We start from the raw sequence: 21,732 nt of genomic DNA on the forward strand, positions 1-21,732 counted from the left end.
CCAGAGCACCTCTCCTCCTCCAAGGGATCACAACTCCTCACCAGCAAGGGAACAAAGCTGGATGGAGAATGAGTCTGATGAATTGACAGAAGCAGGTTTCAGAAAGTGGGTAATAACAAACTTCTCTGAGCTAAAAGAACATGTTCTAACCCAATGCAAAGAAACTAAGAACCTTGAAAAAACTTTTGACAAAATGCTAACAAGAATAAACAGCTTAGAGAAGAATATAAATGACTTGATGGAACTGAAGAATACAAGAACTTCGTGAAGCATACACAAGTTTCAATAACAAATCAACCAAGCAGAAGAAAGGACATCAGAGATTGAAGATCAACTCAATGAAATAAAATGAGAAGGCAAGATTAGAGAGAAAAAGAGTGAAAAGAAATGAACAAAGCCTCCAAGAAATATGGGATTATGTGAAAAGACCTAATCTACGTTTGATAGGTTTACCTTAATGTGACAGAGAGAATGAATCCAAGCTGGAAAACACTCTTCAGGATATCATCAGGGAGAACTTCCCCAACCTAGCAAGGCAGGCCAATATTCAAGTCCAGGAAATACAGAGAACACCACAAAGATATTCCTCAAGAAGAGCAACCCCAAGGCACATAATCATCAGATTCACCAGGGCTGAAATGAAGGAAAAAATGCTAAGGGCAGCCAGAGAGAAAGGTTGTGTTACCCACAAAGGGAAGCCCATCAGACTCCCAGCAGATCTCTCGGCAGAAATCCTACAAGCCAGAAGAGAGTGGGGGCCAATATTCAACATTCTTAAAGAAAAGAACTTTCAATAGAAAGTTCTAGAATTTCATATTCGGCCAAACTAAGCTTCATAAACAAAGGAGAAATAAAATCCTTTACAAACAAGCAATTGCTAAGAGATTTCGTCACCACCAGGTCTGCCTTACAAGAACTCCTGAAAGAAGCACTAAACAAGGAAGAAACGACCAGTACCAGATACTCCAAAAATGTACCAAATGGTAAAGAGCATTGACACAATGAAGAAACTGCGTCAACTAATGTGCAAAACAACCAGCTAGCATCAAAATGGCAGGATCAAATTCACACATAACCATATTAACCTTAAATCTAAATGGGCTAAATACCCCAATCAAAAAACAGACTGGCACATTGGATAGAAAGTCAAAACCTATCGGTGTGCTGTATCCAGGAAACCCATCTCACAGGCAAGGATACACATAGGCTCAAAATAAAAAGATTGAGGAAGATTTACCAAGCAAATGGAGAGCAAAAAAAAGCAAGAGTTGCAATCCTAGTCTCTGATAAAATAGACTTAAAACCAACAAAGATCAAAAGAGACAAAGAAGGGCATTACATAATGGTAAAAGGATCAATGCAACAAGAAGAGCTAATGATCCTAAATATATACACATACAATACAGGAGCACCCAGATACATAAAGCAAGTTCTTAATGACCTACAAAGAGACTTAGACTCCCACACAATAATAGTGGGAGACTTTAACACTCCACTGTCAATATTAGACAGATCAACAAGACAGAAAATTAACAAGGATATCCAGGACTTGAACTCAGATCTGGACCAAGCAAACCTAATAGACATTTACAGAACCCTCCACCCCAAATCCACAGAATATACGTTCTTCTCAGTACCACATCACACCTACTCTAATATTGACCAATAACAGAAAACCAGAGAGCCAAATCATGAGCCAACTCCCATTTACAATTGCTACAAAGAGAATAAAATACCTAGGAATAAAACTAACAGAGGATGTAAAAGATCTCTTCGAGGAGAACTACAAACCACTCATCAAGGAAATAAGAGAGATCGCAAACAGATGGAAAAACATTCCATGCTCATGCTTAGGAAGAATCAATATTGTGAAAATGGCCATACAGCCCAAAGTAATTTATAGATTCAATGCTATCCCTATCAAGCTACCAATGACTCTCTTCACAGAACTGGAAAAACCCACCTTAAACTTCATATGGAACCAAAAGGGAGCCCACATAGCCAAGACAATCCTAAGCAAAAAGAACAAAGCTGGAGGCATCACACTACCTGACTTCAAACTATGCTACAAGGCTACGGTAATCAAAACAGCATGGTAGTGGTACCAAAACAGAGATATAGACCAATGGAACAGAACGGAGGCCTCAGAGGCAATGCCACACATCTACAACCATCTGATCTTTGACAAACATGACAAAAACAAGCAATGGGGAAAGGATTCCCTGTTTAATCAATGGTGTTGGGAAAACTGGCTAGTCATGTGCAGAAAGCAGAAACTGGACACTTTCCTGACACTTTACACTAAAATTAACTCCAGATGGATTAAAGACTTAAACATAAGACCTAACATCATAAAAACCCTAGAAGAAAACCTAGGCAAAACCATTCAGGACATAGGCATAGGCAAGGACTTCATGACTGAAACACCAAAAGCATTGGCAACAAAAGCCAAAATAGACAAATAAGATCTAATCAAACTCCAGAGCTTCTATACAGCAAAAGAAACAATCATTAGAGTGAATTGGCAACCAACAGAATGGGAAAAATTTTTGCAATCTACCCATCTGACAAAGGGCTAATATCCAGAATCTGCAAAGAACTAAAACAGATTTACAAGAAAAAAACAAACCCATTCAAAAGTGGGCAAAGCAGCAATCCCATTACTGGGTATATATCCAAAGGATTATAAATCATTCTATTATAAGGACACATGCATACGAATGTTCATTGCAGCACAGTTTACAATAGCAAAGACCTGGAACCAACCCAAATGCCCACCAATGATAGACTGGACAGGGAAAATGTGGCACATATACACCATGGAATACTATGCAGCCATAAAAAACGATGAGTTCGTGTCCTTTGTAGGGACATGGATGAACCTGGAAACCATCATTCTCAGCAAACTGACACAAGAACAGAAAATCAAACACCGCATGTTCTCACTCATAGGCGGGTGTTGAACAATGAGAACACATGGACATGGAGAGGAGCACTACAAACTGGGGTCTGTTGGGGGGAAATAGGGGAGGGGACAGTGGGGGGTGGGGAGTGGGGGAGAGATATCATGGGGAAAAAATGCCAGATATAGGTGAAGGGGAGGAAGGCAGCAAATCACACTGCCATGTGTGTACCTATGCAACAATCTTGCATGTTCTTCACGTGTACCCCAAAACCTAAAATACAATAAAAAAAAAAGTGGGCAAAGGACATGACCAGAGACTTTTCAAAAGAAGACATATATGAGGTCAAGAAACATATGAAAAACTGCTCATCATCACTGGTCATTAGAGAAATGCAAATCAAAACCACATTGAGCTACCATCTCACGCCAGTTAGAATGGCAATCATTAAAAAAATCTGGAGACAACAGATGCCGGAGAGGATGTGGAGACACAGGAACACTTTTACACTGTTGGTGGGAGTGTAAATTAGTTCAACCATTGTGGAAGACAGCGTGGCGATTCCTCAAGGACCTAGAAATAGAAATTCCATTTGACTCAGCAATCCCATTACTGGGTATACATATCCAAAGGATTATAAATCGTTCTATTATAAAGACACATGCACACATATGTTCATTGTGGCACTGTTTACAATAGCAAAGACCTGGAACCAACCCAAATGCCCATCGATGATAGACTGGACAGGGAAAATGTGGCACATATACACCATGGAATACTATGCAGCCATAAAAAACAATGAGTTCGTGTCCTTTGTAGGGACATGGATGGAAACCATCATTCTCAGCAAACTGACACAAGAACAGAAAATCAAACACCATATGTTCTTACTCATAGGCGGGTGTTGAGCAATAAGAACACATGGACACAGGGAGGGGAGCACTACACACTGGGGTCTGTTGTCGGGGACTAGGGGAGGGATAGCAGTGGGTAGGGAGGTTGGGGAGGGATAAGATGGGAAGAAATGCCAGATATAGGTGACAGGGGAATGGAGGCAGCAAACCACATTGCCACGTACGTACCTATGCAACAATCCTGCATGATCTGCACATGTACCCCAGAACCTAAAGTACAATAGAACTGGCTGCAACAAGAGAGCCCATCTGATTCAAAGTAGTACCATTTCTTGATATTCTTGGGTATAGAGCAGAGGAGAATGAAATGCTTGGTTTTATTTTGTTTTTTTCCTTCTTTTTATTCCTTAGCCCACTGACTCTGAATGTCTTCTGTGTACAGAGCGTGCCACCTTCTATTCACTCACTGTTTTTGTATTTCAGGTCAGCTGCTTGTTACTTAGTCAGAATCTTTCCCCAAGAATTCTGTGCTAAGTATAGTCACTGAATATAGAATGCAAGTGTGAATACAGAGGATATGTGCTTTTACAAAGATGAACAAAATGGAGGTAGAAGCAGCAGCTTAATAATAATTGATAAGAACTTTTCAGTTTCTATATCTGTCTGATTCGTCTTTATTCATTCTCTCATTACAAGTAGCAGTGTTTTCTATGCTATAGCCTTCTTCATAATATTTTATGCATTCCATACACAAACTGTCAGCACAGTAACAAACCTAAATGCTTAAACTTGTATAGTGGTTATGAACTTGTTCTCTCAGAACATGAAAATAGAAGTCAGATTGAGTAGTTCCGGTCTGTTAGGGAATCAGGAAGTAATACATCAAATACGAAGATACATCCTGGAACATTTTTAATTCATGAGACATCAACATCAATTACTAGTCTTGCAACTGTTATTTTCAAAATATAAAAACAAAATACAGACATGCTGAAATAATTTTTTTAATACATGGAAGTATGGTATAATTTTTTTAATGCAAAGAAATAACTACAAGTACTTTGTGTTCATATCTTGTCCTTGTGAGTTTCTGAAATCCTAAGTTAATGACCTTCTAAAGTTTCATGAAACTTGTAGTAAAACACTATAAATTAGAGGAAAGTTCCATCCTGTCTGTATATGTTATAACACTCAGGGGGAAAATGTTCATACTCAAATAAGTTGTTGTTTGTAAAGGCTCCATAGGCAGCAGGGAGGGTGGATCTCATTCATTCATTTAGAAAATATTTCTGAGTGCCTGCCCTCAAAGACCTCTCAGCTAATCAAGGAGACAGATAAGTAAGCCAATGTTCACAGCCCATTGAGTAAATGCTACAATCGAAGGGGCATCCAGGGTACTGTGGGGGCACAAAGAAGGAACTCGCTCAGCTTGGAAACTTCAGGATAAAGATCGCCAGAGGAGGTAACCCTGGATCTGAGTCTTGAGGGCTAGCAGATATTGGAAAGAAAGGTATTTCGGATGGAGGAAACTTATTTAAAAGCACAGGTGTGAGAGAAATGATACATTCTGGATGCTGAATAGGCACAGGGCTGCAGAGGAAAACAGGGGTTAGATTACAAAGGACTTTACAACAATGCTAAGGTTTTTGAACTTTACACCTTGAAAGCAACAGAATCACTAAAGCATATTAAGCACGGTCCTGGGGGAGGAACAGAATTAAGTTTGTATTTTAGAAAGATTAAGGAGACTGGCAGGAAGTATGGAAAGTCCTTTTGCAAAGACCTTTTTGTTCAGTCAGTAACTGTGGCCTGGTTATAGGAGACCTACTTATGAATGGGTGAATGGAAATACATGCATGAGAGAATGCACATTCCTTCCCCACGTCCCCTGTGTCATGTGGGGCAGTTCTTTCAGGAATGCTGCGGGGACTACCAGGAGTGGCCTGACAGTGGGTTGGTAATGACCTTCCCAACAGGTGTAAAGAGTGAGTCTCACCCAAAGAAGTAGCTTATATATTAGGACAGTCACCATAGTCCCGCAGTTTGACTCGGACTATGCCACATCCCTCTAATCAAAAGAGTGGTGAGGGAGAACAAGTGGGGCTTTTAGCCTTGGCTGTGATTGGGCCAGGCTTGCGGTGCCCATGTGAAAGACAGAAAAGGGGGCCAGGTGTGATGGCCCACGCCTGTAATCGCAACACTTTGGGAGGCAGAGGAGGAGGATCACTTGAGCCTGGGAGTTTGCAACCAGCCTAGGCAACATAGTAAGACTGTGTCTCAACAAAGTAAAGTTAGCTGGCATGGTGGCTTGTAGTCCCAGCTACTCGGGAGGCTGAGGTGGGAGGATCATGCCGCCGCACTCCAGCCTAGGCGACACAGCAAGACCCTAAAAAGAAAAAAAATAAGAGAGGAAAATGACCTTACTGTGCAGAGAAAGAGAGCCTAGAGAGAAGGAAACCAGGCAGGTTGCCTGCAAATTTATATCTCCCCTTGGGGATGGAAATTTGTTCCTAAAAGAATGGAAACTGTAGAAGAGAAGCTGAACAAATGAATAAAGTTACTGATGTTGCTTACATTTTCCATAATAGTAATAATTTCCATTTTTATTCTCCTTTAGATTTCAGCAAAGTTCACTTAGAAAATTCTAGATTGGTTTAGCTGTGGTTAAGAGAGCTAAGGAGATTCTCTTTCTTGTCTTTTCTTTTTTCCTTTTTTTGTATTTGGGCCAAATTTCCAGGTGAACCAAGAGAAACCGGAGGGAGAATATGAGGTAAACTTCAAGGGGACACACTTTCAGTTGGGTTTACTTGGCAACCTGTCTGTCCTGATTTGGAGATTCGCCTTCCAGGGGTATGACCTGGTCATTTTTATATAGCTCTCTATTTTAATGAGACTGTTTCCACAGGAGGCTGTTCATGTCGAAATCTGGAGAGCAGAAATACTGCTAAAAGAAATCCTAAGTCCTCCAAAAGAGATCGAATCTCTGGGATCCAGATTTTGAACATATATAATGTATATAATCATAGTTTAATCTTTTAATCTGCCCCACCCACACACCCAGGAGGCAGAGCAGAAAATGAAAAACCAGACCATTTCTTTATTAAGGGTATTTACATACTAGGGTTACATTCTCTTTACTATCTATTGGTAATACACTTTAACCAGACTAAAACTTTGTTAACCTCATCATTATAATTATCAATTAAAATAATTTAAGCATTCACAAAAGACATCCTACTGACATCATGTATCAAATTGTCAGTAGAGTTGTCAAATTTTCTGATCATGGCTGTGTTTCCTCTCATGGAAAATATTAAGACTTTCACAGCATGTATTGATCCATCATTCCCTCTGATTCTGTGGATCCATTTATGGGCGAAGTTGTAAGATCTCAGCATAAATTCTTATCTGTGAATTCTTCTTCAAATCCTGTTTCTTAGTATTGCCAGAATGAGAGATAAAAAGCCTTTTCAAATTCGACTTTTTTTTTCTTTTGAGATGGAGTCTTGCTCTGTGGCCCAGGCTGGAGTGCAGTGGCTCGATCTCAGTTCACTGCAACCTCCACCTCCCGGGTTCAAGCAATCCTCCTGCCTCAGTTTTCCGAGTAGCTGAGAATACGGTGCCCATCACCACGCCCAGCTAATTTTTGTATTTTTAGTAGAGGTGGGGTTTCACCCTGTTACCTAGGCTGGTCTCAAGCTCCTGACCTCAAGTGATCCGCCTGCCTCATCCTCCCAAAGTGTTGGAATTACAGGCGTGAGCCACCGTGCTCAGCCAAATTATACTTTTAAATAAGGTAAATGTGGGCTGTGTTTTAGACCTTATTAATATATATGAGTCACATGACTCAGTTATAAGATAAACTGCATGAAAACCATTTGGCCATTACAAAAGGAATATAAGCTATTTCTCCTATTTGGATTAATTCATTCATTCAAAAATATTTGTTAAGTATCTACTATGTGACAGACACGGTAAACAATAGGCACTGGAGTTTTAAAAGTGAAGAAAACAAAGTTCTGCTCTCATGATGCTTACATTCCAGTGGGAGTAGAGAGACAAACAGACGTATATGTCAGGTAGTGCTCAGTGCTGAAGTGGGGAGTTTGGGGCTGGGTTACAGGTTTACATGGATAGTCAGGAAAAAGGACATGATGGAGGAGGGAGTTAGTTGTGAGAACAGCTAAGAGCGTGACAGAGGAACATGTGAAGGCTGCATGGGCAAGCACTTGGCCTGCTAGCAGAAGAGGAAGGAGTCCAGTGTTCACCAGCGTGAGAGCTGGTGGAGGGAGCCAGATCACAAGGGATGTTCTATTTAATCCTTTTGACTGGGCTGATGGAGCACATGAGCTGAAAATACAGATCAGTAAACAAAATAGGTTTCAGGATAGAACAAACAATATATTTCACCTGGAAAAAAAATCATGTATGGGAATGACTATTTCATTTTCTTTTTCTCTTTTTAAGATGGAATCTTGCTCTGTCGCCAGGCTGGAGTGCAGTGGTGCGATCTCAGCTCACTGCAATCTCTACCTCCCGGATTCAAATGATTCTCCTTCCTCAGCCTCCCTAGTAGCTGAGACTACAGGCGCGCGCTACCACACTCGACTAATTTTTGCATTTTTAGTAAAGACAGGGTTTCACCGTGTTGGCCAGGATGATCTTGATCTCCTGACCTCTTGATCTGCCTGTCTCGGCCTCCCAAAGTGCTGGAATTACAGGCGTGAGCCACTGCCCCCTGCCGGGAATGCCTATTACTTAAAGATTTTTCTTTTTTTTTTGAGACGGAGTGTTGCCCTGTGGCCCAGGCTGGAGTGCAATCTCAGCTCAGTGCAACCTCCGCCTCCCAGGTTCAAGCAATTCTCCCACCTCAGCCTCCTTAGTAGCTGGGATTACAGGTGCGCGCCACCAAACCCAGGTAATTTTTGTATTTGTAGTAGAGACGGGGTTTCACCACGTTAGTCAGGCTGATCTCGAACTCCTGACCTCGTGATCCGTCTGCCTCAGCCTCCCAAAATGCTGAGATTACAGGCATGAGCCACCAGACAAATAAGGAATTACCGCAATCATAATCTGATCGGATTACAATGCTTTTCTAGTCTTTCTCATTATAAACCTGAAAGAAAAATGCTGAACTAAAAATCCAAAACTGAACAAGTAACTATGAGCAGGAGGGGGAAAAAAACTATGAGAAGAACGTCATTTGCTGTTAATGTACACAAAGGTTAACACTGAAAAATCCAATGAGAGCTGAAACATAGTACCAAATTCCAAAAATTCAAGCAGTGGGTTTGTTTACATAACTGTCTTTTATACTTAAAGTTACTGAGGTAATTTTTATCTACGGGTGTAGGTGTCCATTGCATCGGAGGTGGAGGGTGTCTCCTCCACATAGCTCGGATAAAAAAATGCATCCTGTACTTTGCGGTTGGAGTCCTCCTTGGGAGAGTTTGTGATGTATCTTCTTCCTGACTGTACCAATCTTAAATCGTCCCATCCGCTTCCCTTTGAACTAGCAGTCCACGTCAAAGCTTCATTCTTTTACATTGTTGTTTTTTTCCTAACCACTTCCCCAAGTGGAAGTGCACAAAACATCCCTAAATAGATTTCCCAGCCACCTCAGGCTGCTACCACAGTTTGGTTATGTTATTTGATTATCAGTCTTCTGGACCACTTGCTTTGCTTGCATTGAGTTTTTATTATGGAGACATACTGAAGATATCCTGAACAAATGTTTTTTGGGGGAAAATGACCATATTCAACCATCACGGACGGACGGACACCATACAGCTGGCTCAGAGTAGCAAACACTCAATCTACGAATAATTAACATATGCATTACTTTAAGAACCAAAAGCTGATGGGCATTTGGTTTACACATCACTCTGAGACAAAGTACGGAAATCCCTCCCTTCCTAATGAATGCATCTTGAGCTACTGGGGGCAGGGACCATAGCAGTTTTGCTCAAACCTGATGGTGAATTAACATGTAAAGTACTTTAGTGTTTTCGTAAGGCGCCAAATAAATTAGTTGTTATTCTCACAACCTAGCATATAGGAAGAGTTCAATGTTGGGTAGAGGAATGAATAAAGAACCTACTTTTTCAGATTCTTATTATCCCAACACTGGAAAACAATGATTATGGTCACAGTGCTGAGGATCATAATTGCGATGGCACATACCCACCACCCAAAGCACAATAATTATCAGATTATTGCAAGGGGAAAGGTTACTTAGGCTGGAGAAGAGAGGAGAGTCTGGGTGAGTTCCCTCTAAGCTCTGAGACAACAGATGCCGCCTCTCACGGCGTCTCTCAAGAGGTCCTGCAGAGGGACCTCTTCCTAACTTCCACCCCCAGGAATTCCCCTAACCCCAGTTTCAAGGGGCGGGGAACAACCAGAATCTTTGTCAGGTCCGCTACGCCACGCCCCCTCCTCTCCAGAGCCCCGCCCAGGTTGACGTCCCCTTCCCCCACGATCTCCCCTCGCCACAGCCGCTCCCTTTCCCCTATTCCGTCGCCCCGCGGCTCGGCCGTCCCCACGCCGCGCAGGGGAGCAAAGAAATCGCCAGCGGAGCAGTGGCGGCCGCGGTCTTCCGGGGAGCGCGGCCCCCTTAGGGGGCGGGGCCTGGCGGGAGGGGGCGGGGCGGGGCCTGACGGGAGGGGGCGGGGCGGGCAGCCTCTCGCGCCGCGTCGGGACTTACTGACGAGCTGGTCCCCGACCCCCACATACTCGCCCGCCCCCTCCGGGGCCGTCCGGGGACTGTGACCCTCACAGCCTAGCGCCGCCTGACGGAGCGGGAGTGTCTCGCTCCGGGCCGGCCGGCGCCGGGGGTGAGGCTGCCGGGACGGGGCTGGGGGCGCGCGAGGGGCCGAGCATCCTCCTCAGCTCGCCGGCCCCGGCCCCCGCCTCCCCCGCTTCTCCCACCTGGCCGCCCCGGCCCGCCTTGACCCCCGGGCGCCTCCAGAGCGCGACGCGGTAAGTGCGACTTCCTCCTCGGTGTTGGGGAGGGGGTCGCCTCGGGCCGGCCCACGCGACAGGGCCCGCTCCCCGCCCCCACGCGACTCTCGCGCCCCGCCGCGGCCGCCCCTAACGCGCCTGATGGGAAGACGCGGCCCCTCATGGAGGCGACTGCGAGGCCCCCTACTCCGAGGGGGCTGGGTCGAGCGAGCGCCTCCCCATACCGCGCCCGGGGCTCGAACGCTGGCTCTGCCTCCCTGCTGCGCACCCCCGAGCGCTGGAGCCGCGGCCCGGGGCGCTCTCGAGTTGTGGAAAGTTGTGGACGCGGCGCTGGTGGCCGGCGGTGAGGAGCGGACTGCAGTGCACAAGTTGCTGCTTTCATGGACTGTCCCTGCCAATAAAACAAACGGGAAACCATTTGAGAGGTTTTTTTTTTCCCTCTCCTTATTATTTGCAGGCAATTCTGACCTAAGTTTTTAAGTTTTTCTTTTAAGTAATAGCCTCGCCCCCGGGATAGTGGAGAATAAGACCGGGACTTCATTTTCCCGAGACCCGGCGTGCCTGGTGAAACTTTTGCGTTTAGGCATTTATTTCAGTGCATGCTCTGGGATCAGAAGCTGGCGGAAAAAGTTTTCTGGGTCAAAGAGTAAAGCGTTACTGTCGTTTTTTGTCGCTTCATTTCATTTTTTAAAATATTCTTTAATAGTCGACAAGTTCATAGAATTCAAAAGGTACAAAAGGGACAGACAGGCTCTCCCCACTCACCCCTGCACCCTCCCAATATTGTTTCTGGTGCCTTCTTCCAGAGGTTAGATGTGCAAATGCCCCTTCTGCTTGCTTTGAAAAATGGAGCTGCTGTTAAGTGCCTAGCTGCTGGTTCTAAATAAATTTTGATTCTCCTTCCGGTTAGGAAACAGTTTGATAACTCTTTTTGGTTATTAGACCTATGGCGGCAAAAATAACCATTCATGACCCACCCCCCGCCCTCGTTTTCAGCATTTACAGATTTGACTGCATTGTGAATGTGTGTGTCCTATTGGCTTGTTATGACTTAAGGGAATACTTTTACACAAAGATGAATACACTGACATTGTTGGGTCATGGGGCAGGAAGGGCGGAATCAACATGAAATTGTAAGAAGATGCAATATATACAATATATAGTTCCAGAAACGATATATTTGAAGCAAATTAGTGACCATGTAGTACCATAGGATAAAACAAACTCGGAAAATTGAAGTAGAGCAGAAAGAGAATACTATGTCAAGAAAAAAGATAATACCAAGTTCCTTTTTATAAGATCCTGTACTGGAGATGAGTCACAGTTTGGGCTTTGGGCTTCCTGGGAACTAGGAAAAAAAGAGAAAAAGGAACAACATAAGTTACAGCCTGTTTTGGCCAGGCGTGGTGACTCACGCCTGTAATCCCAGCAGTTTAGGAGGCCATGGTGAGTGGATCACTGAGCTCGGGAGTTCAAGACCAGCCTGGTGAACATAGTGAGACCCCTGTTTCCAAAAAATCAATAAAAATAAAGTTTCATTGTGTTTCTAATTCCAAGATTTAAAAAAAAGCAGTTCTGCCCTAAGCAAGGTGTTTTCCAGTAATGAGTCCTGAGAGGCAGATTTCCTCATGGGCCCTAATAAAAAGGAGATATGGGATGCAGTAGACAATATCTTTAAAACACCCCTACCAAAAATAGTGAATTTTGCACAACAGTGTTTTTCAATACAGGAGAGTAATAAAACTGTAACAGTAAGTTCTCTAAAGGAGTCACTTGTTTAGAATGATCTAGAACAGTATTTCCCAAACTGTGTTGTAAGGAATGAGAAAATATTTCCTTGCTTGCAATAAGATTCTGAGCTCAAGTAAGTTTGAGATAACCAGATTAGAAAATTTAACTAGTTTTACTACAGAGTATCTTGAAGATTTACTATGCTAATGTTCAAGTTGCTGTTTTAAAGAGGGATATAGTTTGTGATTTTTTCCAAATTTATTTGACTATGTAACACAAATTGAGGACCACAGAACCTATAAAAATGTATGAATTAGCTGGGTGTGGTGGCTCACACCTGTAATCCCAGCACTTTGGGAGGCCAAGGCGGGTGGATCACTTGAGGTCAGGAGTTAAAGACCAGCCTGGCCAACACAATTAAACCCTGTCTCTACTAAAAATACCAATAGTAGCCAGAGGTGGTGGCACATACCTGTAGTCCCAGCTTGGGAGGCTGAAGGAGGAGAATCCCTTGAACCTGAGAGATGGAGGTTGCAGTGATCCGAGATGGTACCACTGCACTCCAGCCTGGGTGACAGAGTGAGACTCCATCTCGAAAAATAAAAATAGATGAATTGTCTATTCTTCGGGCAGTTCTTCATTAGTATTTCTTACAACTGAGATTTGATGAGAATTGGGAAGTTAGCCAATTTGGTAAGGACCAAAGTGAAGATAATCTAAAAGTCAGGATTTTAACATACTGTGTAGCAAAGGAGAACACTACTTTCCCCCTGATTCTTTCACGTTTCTTCATTGTTCTGCAAGTTGCCTGTTGAAGGACCTCTAGGGCACCTCCTTGTTCTGTGCTTCAGGGTACTTAGTGTCTATGCAGTAGACTAGGTGTAGCCAATTAGAAGTTTTTGAGATATGACTTTAATTATTCTTGGATGTAAATATGTGATTGACATTTTTTATCACAAATACTATTTCTACTGTTAATTTACTATCATAAGCATTCCGTAACTATAAGAGACCTAAGAAAGCACAGTACAGAGTGGAAAGAGTGAAGATTTGAAGCCAGAAAATCTGGGATTGTGCCACTAGTGTGTGTGCAGGGTTGTTTCCAGCAAGTTGATGAACCTCTCTATTTCCTTATTTGTAAAATTAGAATGATGACAACACATGAATTCATTTATGGAATAAATGTTGAGAATCTACTGGGTACTGGGTAGTAGAAAAACAACTTTAAGGGTGCAAATGAAATAATATATCAAGAATCTTCAATGTCTAAATTTATTCCATTCCTGAGTACAGATGGCAAGAGTTTGGAAGGCAAGGAATTGCACCTATCCAAATGTATTTGGTTCCAGAATTCAAGATGGCAAGTATGGAGAGTTGAGAGAATGAGGTATTGATCTAAAAATTTATCAGAATCCATTCAGTTCCTGTGTTTGGATGATGAGAGTTTGGATAATGAGGGACACTTCCATTTAAAAGTATTCTCTAAATGATAGTGCTGTACAAAATGATACCATTCTGAAAATAGAGGGCCAGAGCTATTCATTGTTTCACTCCATTTATGAGAAAGGGGTTTACTCAGTATACCAGGCAGGATAGATTATGCTGGGGTAACAAAAGAACTCTCACATCCTATTGATTTTAAACAGCAAAGAATTTTTTTCTGTCATACTACATGCCCAAGCAGATCAGCAAGAGAACTCCATTACAAATGATCAATCTCAGTCTGTCGGAGGCTGTATCTCAACATGTGCTTCCACAGTTGTTAGGACAGGGAAAAGGGTGTGGTGATTGTACCTTGGCTTTTTTTTTTTTTTTTTTGAGATTGAGTTTTGCTCTTGCTGCCCAGGCTGGAGTGTAATGGTGTGATCTCGGCTTACTGCAACCTCCACCTTCCAGTTTCAAGCGATTCTCCTGCCTCAACCTCCCAAGTAGATGGGATTACAGGTGCCCACCACCACACCCAGCTAATTTTTGGTAGGGACAGGGTTTCACCATGTTGGCCGGGCTGGTCTCGAATTCCTGACCTTGTGATCCACCTGCCTCAGCTTCCCAAAGTGCTGGGATTACAGGCATGAGCCATTGTACCTGGCATGCATTGGCTTTTAAGGGCCTCTGTCTGGAAGTGACACATGTAACTTCCACTGCTATTTCAATGGCCAAAAGTCACTTGACTACAACCATATTCAAGGAGATGGGGAAATGCATTTCTACCATGTGCCCAGAAAGAGGAGAACTGGAATAGTCTGTGAACAGTCTGAATGACTACTAAAGAGGCTTCATAGTCCCATGAGGTAACACAAAATCTTAATAAATCAAAACCCAAATTATGTCAGTACAGTATTCTATTTAGAAAATAGAAAACAGCATTTCTTTGTGTATGTGACTGTGTTTAAACAGAATTATGCTAATGAGAAATATAAAGAACAGCTTTTATTAGTTTGAAATGAAATGCTTTTGAAAACTCCATAATGAGGTTTGTTATTTTGACCAAATGAATTTCATTCTTCTTAAATTGCATGTCCATTCAATAAACATTTGTAAAATGTGTATGAGGGGCCAGGCGTAGTGGCTCAAGACCATGCAATCCCAGTACTTTGGGAGGCCAAGACGAAAGGATTTTTCAGACCAGGGGTTTTGAGACCAGTCTGGACAACATGGTGAGACCCTGTGTCTACAAAAAAATAAATAAAATTATCTGGGCGTAGTGGCATGTGCCTCCAGTCCCAGCTTCCATGGGGGCGGGAGTAGGAAGGTAGGCTGAGGTGGGATGATTGATCGTTTGAGCCTGGGAGGTCGAGGCTGCAGTGAGCAATGGTCAGGCCACTGCACTCCAGCCTATAAGAGAGCAAGACCTTGTCTCAGATAAATAATAACGTGTATAAGGCACTGTGTTAGGGCTGTGAAGATAAAAAGATAAATGAGGATCGGATGTGGTAACTCACGCTTGTAATCCCAGCACTTTGATAGGCTGAGGTGAGTGGATCACCTAAGGTCAGGAGTTCCAAGACCAGCCTGGCCAACATGGCGAAACCGAAACCATGTCTCTAATGAAAATACAAAAAAAAAAATTAACTAGGTGTGATGCACGCCTATAATCCCAGCTACTCGGAAGCTGAGGCAGGAAAATTGCGTGAATCTGGGAGGCGGAGGTTTTGGTACGCTATCACGCCACTGCACTCCAGCCTGGGTGGCAGAGTGAGACTCTATCTCAAAAAAAAAAAAGATAAATGGGGAGTTTACAAGTTTACAATCACAATGGAAGATAGTTATACTTGAGTTCTCTCTCCCTTTCTCTTTAAGGCATCATTTACAGCATGTAAATGATTTGTATACACACATATATAATAGTGAAAAATACTAAATGTATATAAATTGTTACACTTTTTGGACTTGAGGAGTATTTTATAACAAATTAAACGATATGGCTGGGTGCTGTGGCTCATGCCTGTAATCCCAACACTTTGGGAGGCCGAGGTGGGCAGATCACCAGGTCAAGAGATCGAGACCATCCTGACCAACATGGTGAAACCTTGTCTCTACTAAAAATACAAAAATTAGCCGGGCATGGTACAGGTCCCTGTAGTCCCAGCTACTTGGGAGGCTGAGGCAAGAGAATCACTTGTACCTGGGAGGCAGAGGTTGCAGTGAGCCAAGATCGGGCCATTGCACTCCAGCCTGGCGACAGAGTGAGTCTGTCTCAAAAATAAAAATTCAAAAAATCAAATTAAACAATATTACTTTAATTAGCATAAGCAAAAGGAATGTTATATTAGAAAAGGAATATAGTTTATATCAGAGTCCAAGGGCAAGAAGTACAGCTGGGTCTCAAAAGCAACTGGCACCAATAAAGAAAGCTGGGAGCTAGGGTTACTTTCTCTGTATCCAGGTCTATATGATTTCTTACTAGTGTCTCTCTCTGCACATGTATTTCTTTCTTCTTTTTCTCTGTTGACTAATTTTTCTCTGTTTTGCTGTTACATGGGTGTTTTAATCTAAGAGTTTACAATCTTGAAACTAACTGGAGGATTTAGCAATTTCAGAAGATCTAAAAATTTTTAAGTGCATTGTATTTGTAAGCTCTTAACCACCAGACTTAGGAAATAATGCAGTTGACGCTAACAAATTAGCATAATTGACAACTTTATAGTAGAGAAAGAGGCAGTTATAATAGCTTTCAATCAAAGAAACCTGAGAGTAAAGAAACTGAGATTCTACACAATTAACATCAGCTTGAAAATTCTAGTGAGACAGGCTGATTACGATAATCAGGATAAGAAGGTACAACTGGATCTGACTTAAGTAACTACATATTCCCTTCCTGAACACTGGCAGACGCTATCTCCATTGTAATCCCTTCATCCATCCCTTCTTCCTCTTCCACGGTAAGGACTGACTAAATTGTCTAACTCTTACAAATCATCTTTGATCCTGATACAGGGCTCCCTGGCTTCTCTTCATGGGTAATAATGCAGGAAGAAGGGCACATGTAATATACTACCTAGCTCTGCTCTTTTCTCCATCCAAACTGGTCTGCTAGACTCTCTTAATTTGGACGTTTTACATTTTAATATGCTATTACCATATCTCTTCACCAACTTAATATAATTTTATTCTCAATAAATTTCCATCCTTTTTCTGTTAGACTTGTGTACTTAGCTTTGCTAGCAGCATTCCCATGTATTTTCAAACTTTGCAATAATCCCTTCATGGTTGAAAAATATCCATAGCTTCTCCTCAGCAGTGGCTGAAGAGATAAACTATGGGGAGGTGGTATATGTTACCTGGAAGTGGATTCTCCAGAAAAAAAAAAAAAAAAAAAACAAGAACATGAGTAAAAGCTGTGCATTAGATTAGGTTCAGATTGTAGAATATCTGGAATGTCATATTAAGATGCTTGTACTCTTGTTGCTGTGCAAATGAAGGGGTTTTCTTGGGTTAACTAAACTTCAAATTCAGAAAGCTTGTTTACTCAGAAAGCTGTCAGACAGGAATCATAGCTTGCCAGCAGGGCAGCATCAAATGTTCCTCGGCAGTGGGAGTAATTTTCATAGCAGTCAATGCAGGCAACTCATAGCTATCTGGGTAGGACCTCGGAGGAAGCTCACATTAGGTGGTGCAGGAGCTACCACCTTGGCTTAAAAAAAAAAAAAATCCATGTCCCACAGGAGCCAATGTCTCTTACACAACTCCATAGGCTTGGTTTTCAGGGTTTCTGTAAAAGCTATGCTAATTAAGAGCCATCACAGGGAAGTCAAAGCTATAGCTCTTTTATGAGGTTATGGTTCATTTACAGTTCCTGAGTCTTGATGCAAATTTACTAATCATGTGGATTATTTTTATTATAAGTAGTGATACCTAGTAACATAGTTGAGGTACCAAGTTTTAGAGGTGGCCAGGGAACAGAGCCAAAAGGGTTATTAACTGAAGCTTTACTCATACTTGTATTATCTGCAATGCCTTTCGTTTAAGAAGTATTCCATAATATTTCTTTTGCTTATTTTAATGTAGTGTGTTTTTACTCTTTTTTTATGTATTTTTTTTTTTTGAGACAGAGTCTTGCTTTGTTGCCAGGGCTGAAGCGCAGTGGTGCCATCTTGGCTCACTGCAACCTCCGCTTCCCAGGTTCAAGCAATTCTCCTGCCTCAGCCTCCCAAGTAACTGGGATTACAGGCACCCACCACCACACCTGGCTAATTTTTTGTATTTTTAATAGAGACGGGGTTTCACTGTGTTAGCCAGGCTGGTCTCGAACTCCTGACCTCATGATATGCCTGCCTTGGCCTCCCAAAGTGCTGGGATTACAGGCGTCAGCCATTGCGCCCACCCCATTTACTCTTTTTTTATAATGGATAAAGCGAAGTAAGTTGAGCGGAAGGTGAGTCTGGAAAGGCAGGCAAAGACTATTAGATCATTAAAATTCCTGAATTCCATGCTGAAGATCTTAGCTTTTATTTATCTTGTAGCTGATGGAAAACAAACATAAATGTTTTAAGTAGAATGATGTAGTCAAGAATTGCACTTTAGAAGGCTACTTTGGCGATAGTGTGGAGAATGAATAAGAGAGGATTTAGACTTGAGGCTGGTTGGTTCATTTCTACTTAATATTTGCCTTTCTTTGGGGAGCTATTTCTCTGATAAGCAGAAAAGGAATACTCAAGTTTGTGCTCCACAGGAGTTTAGAATTGCTAGCCTGGTTTCTGCATGGTTCTTTGTAGAGGCCTGAACTAGTTTGTCCTAAATGTATTTGTCATCTCCTTCCCCCCATTGGAGTTTGGGAGGACTACTCTGAAGTACCTCCTAAGAACACTGTATTTAATCTACTACATAATTAACGCTAAGAAATTCTAGCCTTCATTGATCTCTACTAATCCCCATTTGACCACTAGCATCCTCATTTTGCTATTTGCTGGAGTTAAATTATTGAACAGTTTATTGGTGGCTTTTCTTCAGGCCTAGTTTTAGGGCAAGCTAGGCAGTTTCTTTAATGGTTAACTGGTTTGATCAACATTTGTAGTGGTTAACCATTTCTAATTATGAGCAGTTGAGAAACAGTGCTTCACATTTTTTCCTCTTTATTACTTACATTGCCCATTACTACCTTTTCCCTACCCAACTTAGGCTGTTCTAACAAAAATATATAATTTATAAAATCTGGATTGGTCCTACAGCAGAATCCATTGATCTGTGATTGGCTTATCTGTTCAGAGAGCCCAGGCAACTTTAATTGATCATACTTGTGTCTGGAGAGTACAGATTGATTACTTTTTTTAAACCTCCATCACCATAAAGGTATGTGGAGACAGAAACACTTCTGGATTTGGTTCAGGTCAGTAGAAGACAAATTTGTGGTTATCCAGATTGTTATTTTTTATGGCACATAAGATAATTGGGTGTCTCAGCACATGCCAACCATCATGGATCAGGCAAGAATTTAGCAGTGGTTTTCCATCATTTTTTAATGATACTACAGTTTTCATTCTTGTGCACAGCAAATGTATACTTACATTGACAAAATCTAAGGAGTGGATAGCGAGGGAACCTTGTTTTTTTTTACCAGTCATCAAGCCAAAGGTCTATTTTCAGAAGTAACAATTTTGTTATACCATAGTAGTATCAACTGTAATAACTTTTACAGGTGAGCTTAAAATAAATGCTATATAATATTAATTGAGCTGATTTTTTTAAATGTCCCTTGCTTTACTACCAGGTATCGGTACTGATGGGTAGTTGTGGGATAAACAATTCTTTTGATGTTACTGTGGGTCAGTACTTTGTAAGAAACAGCAGCAGAAATTGCGAGGGAGTTAAGTAGGGAGAAATCTATGAGGCATTTGTACTTGGTGAATAAAGGTTATTTTGGCATTTAACTGCAGTCACGAACTTAATATTTTGTTAAGGGAGAAATCGTGTTCCTTAAATACTCTGGTTTTTTGTTTTTTCCCTTTTTGGTGCCTTACTTGCTTTTATTTTGGTCAGATGTCGGTAAAGAATTTGTCTGCTTTTGCTACTCTCTATTCACATCTAACCTTGTCCAAGTCAACTGTACTCTCAGTCTACTTCCTTATTCGTACAATGGGGGTAATAACTACTCTACCTGCCTTACAAGGTATTTTGTGAGTAGCAAATGAGAATACTTCTTGCTTTGAAAGCAAGAAGCGGTGTGATGTATTCAAAAGTACATGGTTTTTAGATTCTATCCCGGACCCTGCCACTCCCCAGATATGGGTGTTAAGGCAAGTTAATTAATCTCTCTCCAATATCTTCGTCTATAAGGAGTGGGGAACAGGGGGCAGGAATGACTCCTGTTTGACAGAGTTTTTCTGAAAATAAAATGCCCCAGTCAATGTAAAGTATTTTATATATTATTGTGCTCACGTGGGCACTTAAGAAATAGTAGCTGCTGCTACAAATCCTGGCCATTACTCAATACTTACATGTGTCACTTAATCCTATTAATGAAGAGAAAAAAGACAAGGGAGGTGAAGTGATTTGCCCAAATTATACAGCTAGCTGGTGAGTGGCTTAGCTATTGACTCAGGCTCTTTCTGCTGTGTCACTTAGGCTACCATTAATAAGTGATAATGTGGGAAAATAACAGCAGGAGCACTCTCCACCAGCTCCTTCTGAACTGATTTATAGCTCTAACCTGATGCACACTCTTCTAACGTAAAATGTACTTACCAATACCAAGGGCAAACTCAACACTCATCGCTAAGTAGGCAGCTCCATTGCTGACCTGTACATCTCTGCGTACCCATTGAATTGAGTACTTACCAGAAGTTGGTTCTGTTTATTCACAAACCTGTTTTTAACAGTTATACTTGTTACAGTAATTAGAAAATAGTAGTTAACATATAAATTGGTAAAAGTGTAAATAAAAGAGAATTCTTCCTATGAAAATTAAGTTGAGGCCGGGCACAGTGGCTCACGCCTGTAATCCCAGCACTTTGGGAGGCTGAGGCAGGCAGATCAGAAGGTCAAGAGAGCGAGACCATCCTGGCCAACATGGTGAAACCCCATCTCTACTAAAAATACAAAAAAATTAGCTGGGCATGGGGGCACACACTTGTAGTCTAAGATACTCAGGCGGCTGAGGCAGGAGAATTGCTTGAACCCGGGAGGCGGAGGTTGCAGTGAGCCAAGATTGTGCCACTGCATTCCAGCCTGATGACAGAGCGAGACTCCATCTCAAAAAAAAAAAAAAAAAAAAAATTAAGTTGAATACTTTGGGATGCCTCTATATAAATGAGTTATTAAAAAATCTTCTATCAAGTTAGACAAAGGCTGGATAATTGTAAGAGACTAGGGAAAAAGTCATCAAAGTCTAAAGCAGTGCCTGTCAAAGGCCATCAACCAGCTACCTTGTCTTCAGACTATTAGGGGTCCTCAAGGATATAAGGAGCTCACATTAGAATACTAATTAACTGCATTAGGCAAACTAATGCACACTGTTTGGTTCAGCAGATGTTTTGTTTTCATGGTGAGACTTTCTCGTTGAAGAAAGCAACACATTAATTTACAATCTGGCACAAATTTTTCCTATGGTGGACAGACCACTGGTCTAATTGATTCTGTATTCATATTCTTTCAAAAGTGCTTTCAAGTTCTCTTTCCGTTTATAGAAACCATAAATGGAAATTGTAGATGATGGATCATTATGGGTATGGCTTATGCAAGAAAAAGGACCCAAACTCAGTAGGAGACCCCTATCAAATATATGGCATTAACCCTATATGAACAGCTTTACAACATCTTTAAGGGAATGTATATATTATTTTTATGAT

General features: G+C 41.8%; 1 protein-coding gene across 2 annotated transcripts in view; it reads left to right on the forward strand.

Moving 5' to 3' along the window:
* The first annotated feature begins 10,710 nt into the window (after positions 1 to 10,710).
* The window catches only part of KLHL5 (kelch like family member 5), a 92,624-nt gene continuing 81,602 nt past the window's right edge, over positions 10,711 to 21,732 (forward strand). The window contains exon 1 of one of the 2 annotated variants that reach the window (XM_064366413.1): positions 10,711 to 10,735. Coding sequence is in view for 1 of the 2 variants with exons in the window: in XM_064366400.1 (XP_064222470.1) it covers positions 13,711 to 13,835 (125 nt within the window). In the remaining variant the exon portion in view is untranslated. Of the gene's footprint in view, positions 10,736 to 13,359; positions 13,836 to 21,732 lie in introns of those variants that run through there. The other variant, XM_064366400.1, reaches the window with a different exon arrangement.

Source organism: Aotus nancymaae, unplaced genomic scaffold (assembly GCF_030222135.1).
Source record: "Aotus nancymaae isolate 86718 unplaced genomic scaffold, 86718_ANA_hifiasm-v0.15.2.pri h1tg000006l, whole genome shotgun sequence".
In the NCBI taxonomy this organism is placed as follows: Eukaryota; Metazoa; Chordata; class Mammalia; order Primates; family Aotidae; genus Aotus; species Aotus nancymaae.